General features: G+C 41.0%; 1 protein-coding gene across 1 annotated transcript; it reads left to right on the top strand.

Moving 5' to 3' along the window:
• Positions 1 to 861, top strand: LOC135489986 (piggyBac transposable element-derived protein 4-like). Its single transcript, XM_064775627.1, has one exon. It carries the CDS (start codon positions 1 to 3, stop codon positions 859 to 861), a length of 861 nt encoding a protein of 286 aa, XP_064631697.1.
• The last annotated feature ends 636 nt before the right edge of the window (positions 862 to 1,497 follow it).

The raw sequence follows: 1,497 nt of genomic DNA, 5'->3' as shown, positions 1-1,497 counted from the left end.
ATGTATGTTGTCAGGAATCTCACAAGAAATATGCGAGGATTTGGACATCATTTGTTCAATGACATTGACAATTTCTACTCCTCTCCAGCTCTCTGCTTCGCATTGATGGATCATGACATAGGAGTCTGTGGGACAGTCAGACCAAACCGTGTTGGATATCCGAAGAACTTCCATACCATTCCACTTGCACGGGGTCAGAAGCCTCTATTCAAGAGGGCTGAAAATGTGATCGCATGCACATGGCAGGACAATAAACGGGTGAACATGCTCTCAACCATTCATTGCTGTGGAGTTACGCCTATACAAGTGAGGGACAAAAAGGAGGCTACTGGTTTTCGAAATGTTTCAAAACCTGATTGTGTCATACAGCATAACAAGTATATGGGTAGGGTCGATCTGATGGACCAGTATCTCCAATACTATGAGTACCCACATCGCAGCAACAAGTGGTACATGCCACTGTACCATAGGATTCGGGAAACTGCCATGGTAAATGGGTATATTTTGTATCATAAGGTACATAATGACAAGATGACCCATCTCAAGTTCAGGGAAGACCTAATTGAGGGTTTGTTGCAAGGCATCACTCCCTCTAGAAAGCAGCGAGGGCGACCAAGTGATGCCAACAGAGATGTCCGCCTGGTGGAACGGCACTTCGGTTGGATCCCATTCAAAAACTATAAGCCAAACTGTACTGTATGCTCCCTTCCATCAATCAAGCGTGTGCAAACCAGCAATGGCTGCCAGGAGTGCAAGAAGCCAATGTGCTGGCCAGACTGCTTCAAGGCGTACCACACAGAGCAGCATTTTCGCATTGAAGGGAGGAGAATTCTACAGCGCAAACTTGACGTTCGACACTAGAAAGTGTCAATAAATACATTCTTCTTGAACAAGACATTACACTTTATTCTTTTGATGTGTGATTCTGACATGTTCAAGGAATATTACAGTGATATTATCATAACTAAAACTAAAATATAACATTATCATACATTTTTTTCTCGCGGATTATCAACATTTGTGTTTTTGGCCGAGGGGTTAATCTTGACATTTTAATTTGGGTATTATTCACTGGCACAGTTTGAAAGACTTGGCAAGTACAAACAACTTTTATGTACATTGTAACTGTGTGTGACTGCTACCTAACATTGTAATTTGACTTTCTTTACAGTGTATCTTATTTTCAGTTTTAGCCATTATTAATTTGGCATTGGGGGAAACGGCCGTATTATTATCTTGGCCCTTTAAGGGTTAAGGGGAGACCCTGCCAAAGGTCTGACTAAAAATCAAAAATAAAAAAAATTCTGGTGACTCTGGGTTTTCCCCACTTTTAGGTACATTGAAGCATAGACAATCTGTTCTCACTACGTTTTCATGCAAAAAACATCTATAAAGTGCTTTTATTTGAGGTTTATTGAGACCTGGTGTGAGCCAGAATAGATGATTTTGCTCAGAAAACAGACAAAAATGGCACTTATTCACTATGAACTACGGTGG

This window comes from Lineus longissimus, chromosome 6 (assembly GCF_910592395.1).
Source record: "Lineus longissimus chromosome 6, tnLinLong1.2, whole genome shotgun sequence".
Lineage (NCBI taxonomy): Eukaryota > Metazoa > Nemertea > Pilidiophora > Heteronemertea > Lineidae > Lineus > Lineus longissimus.
This window is presented reverse-complemented; position numbering and strand designations above follow the sequence as displayed.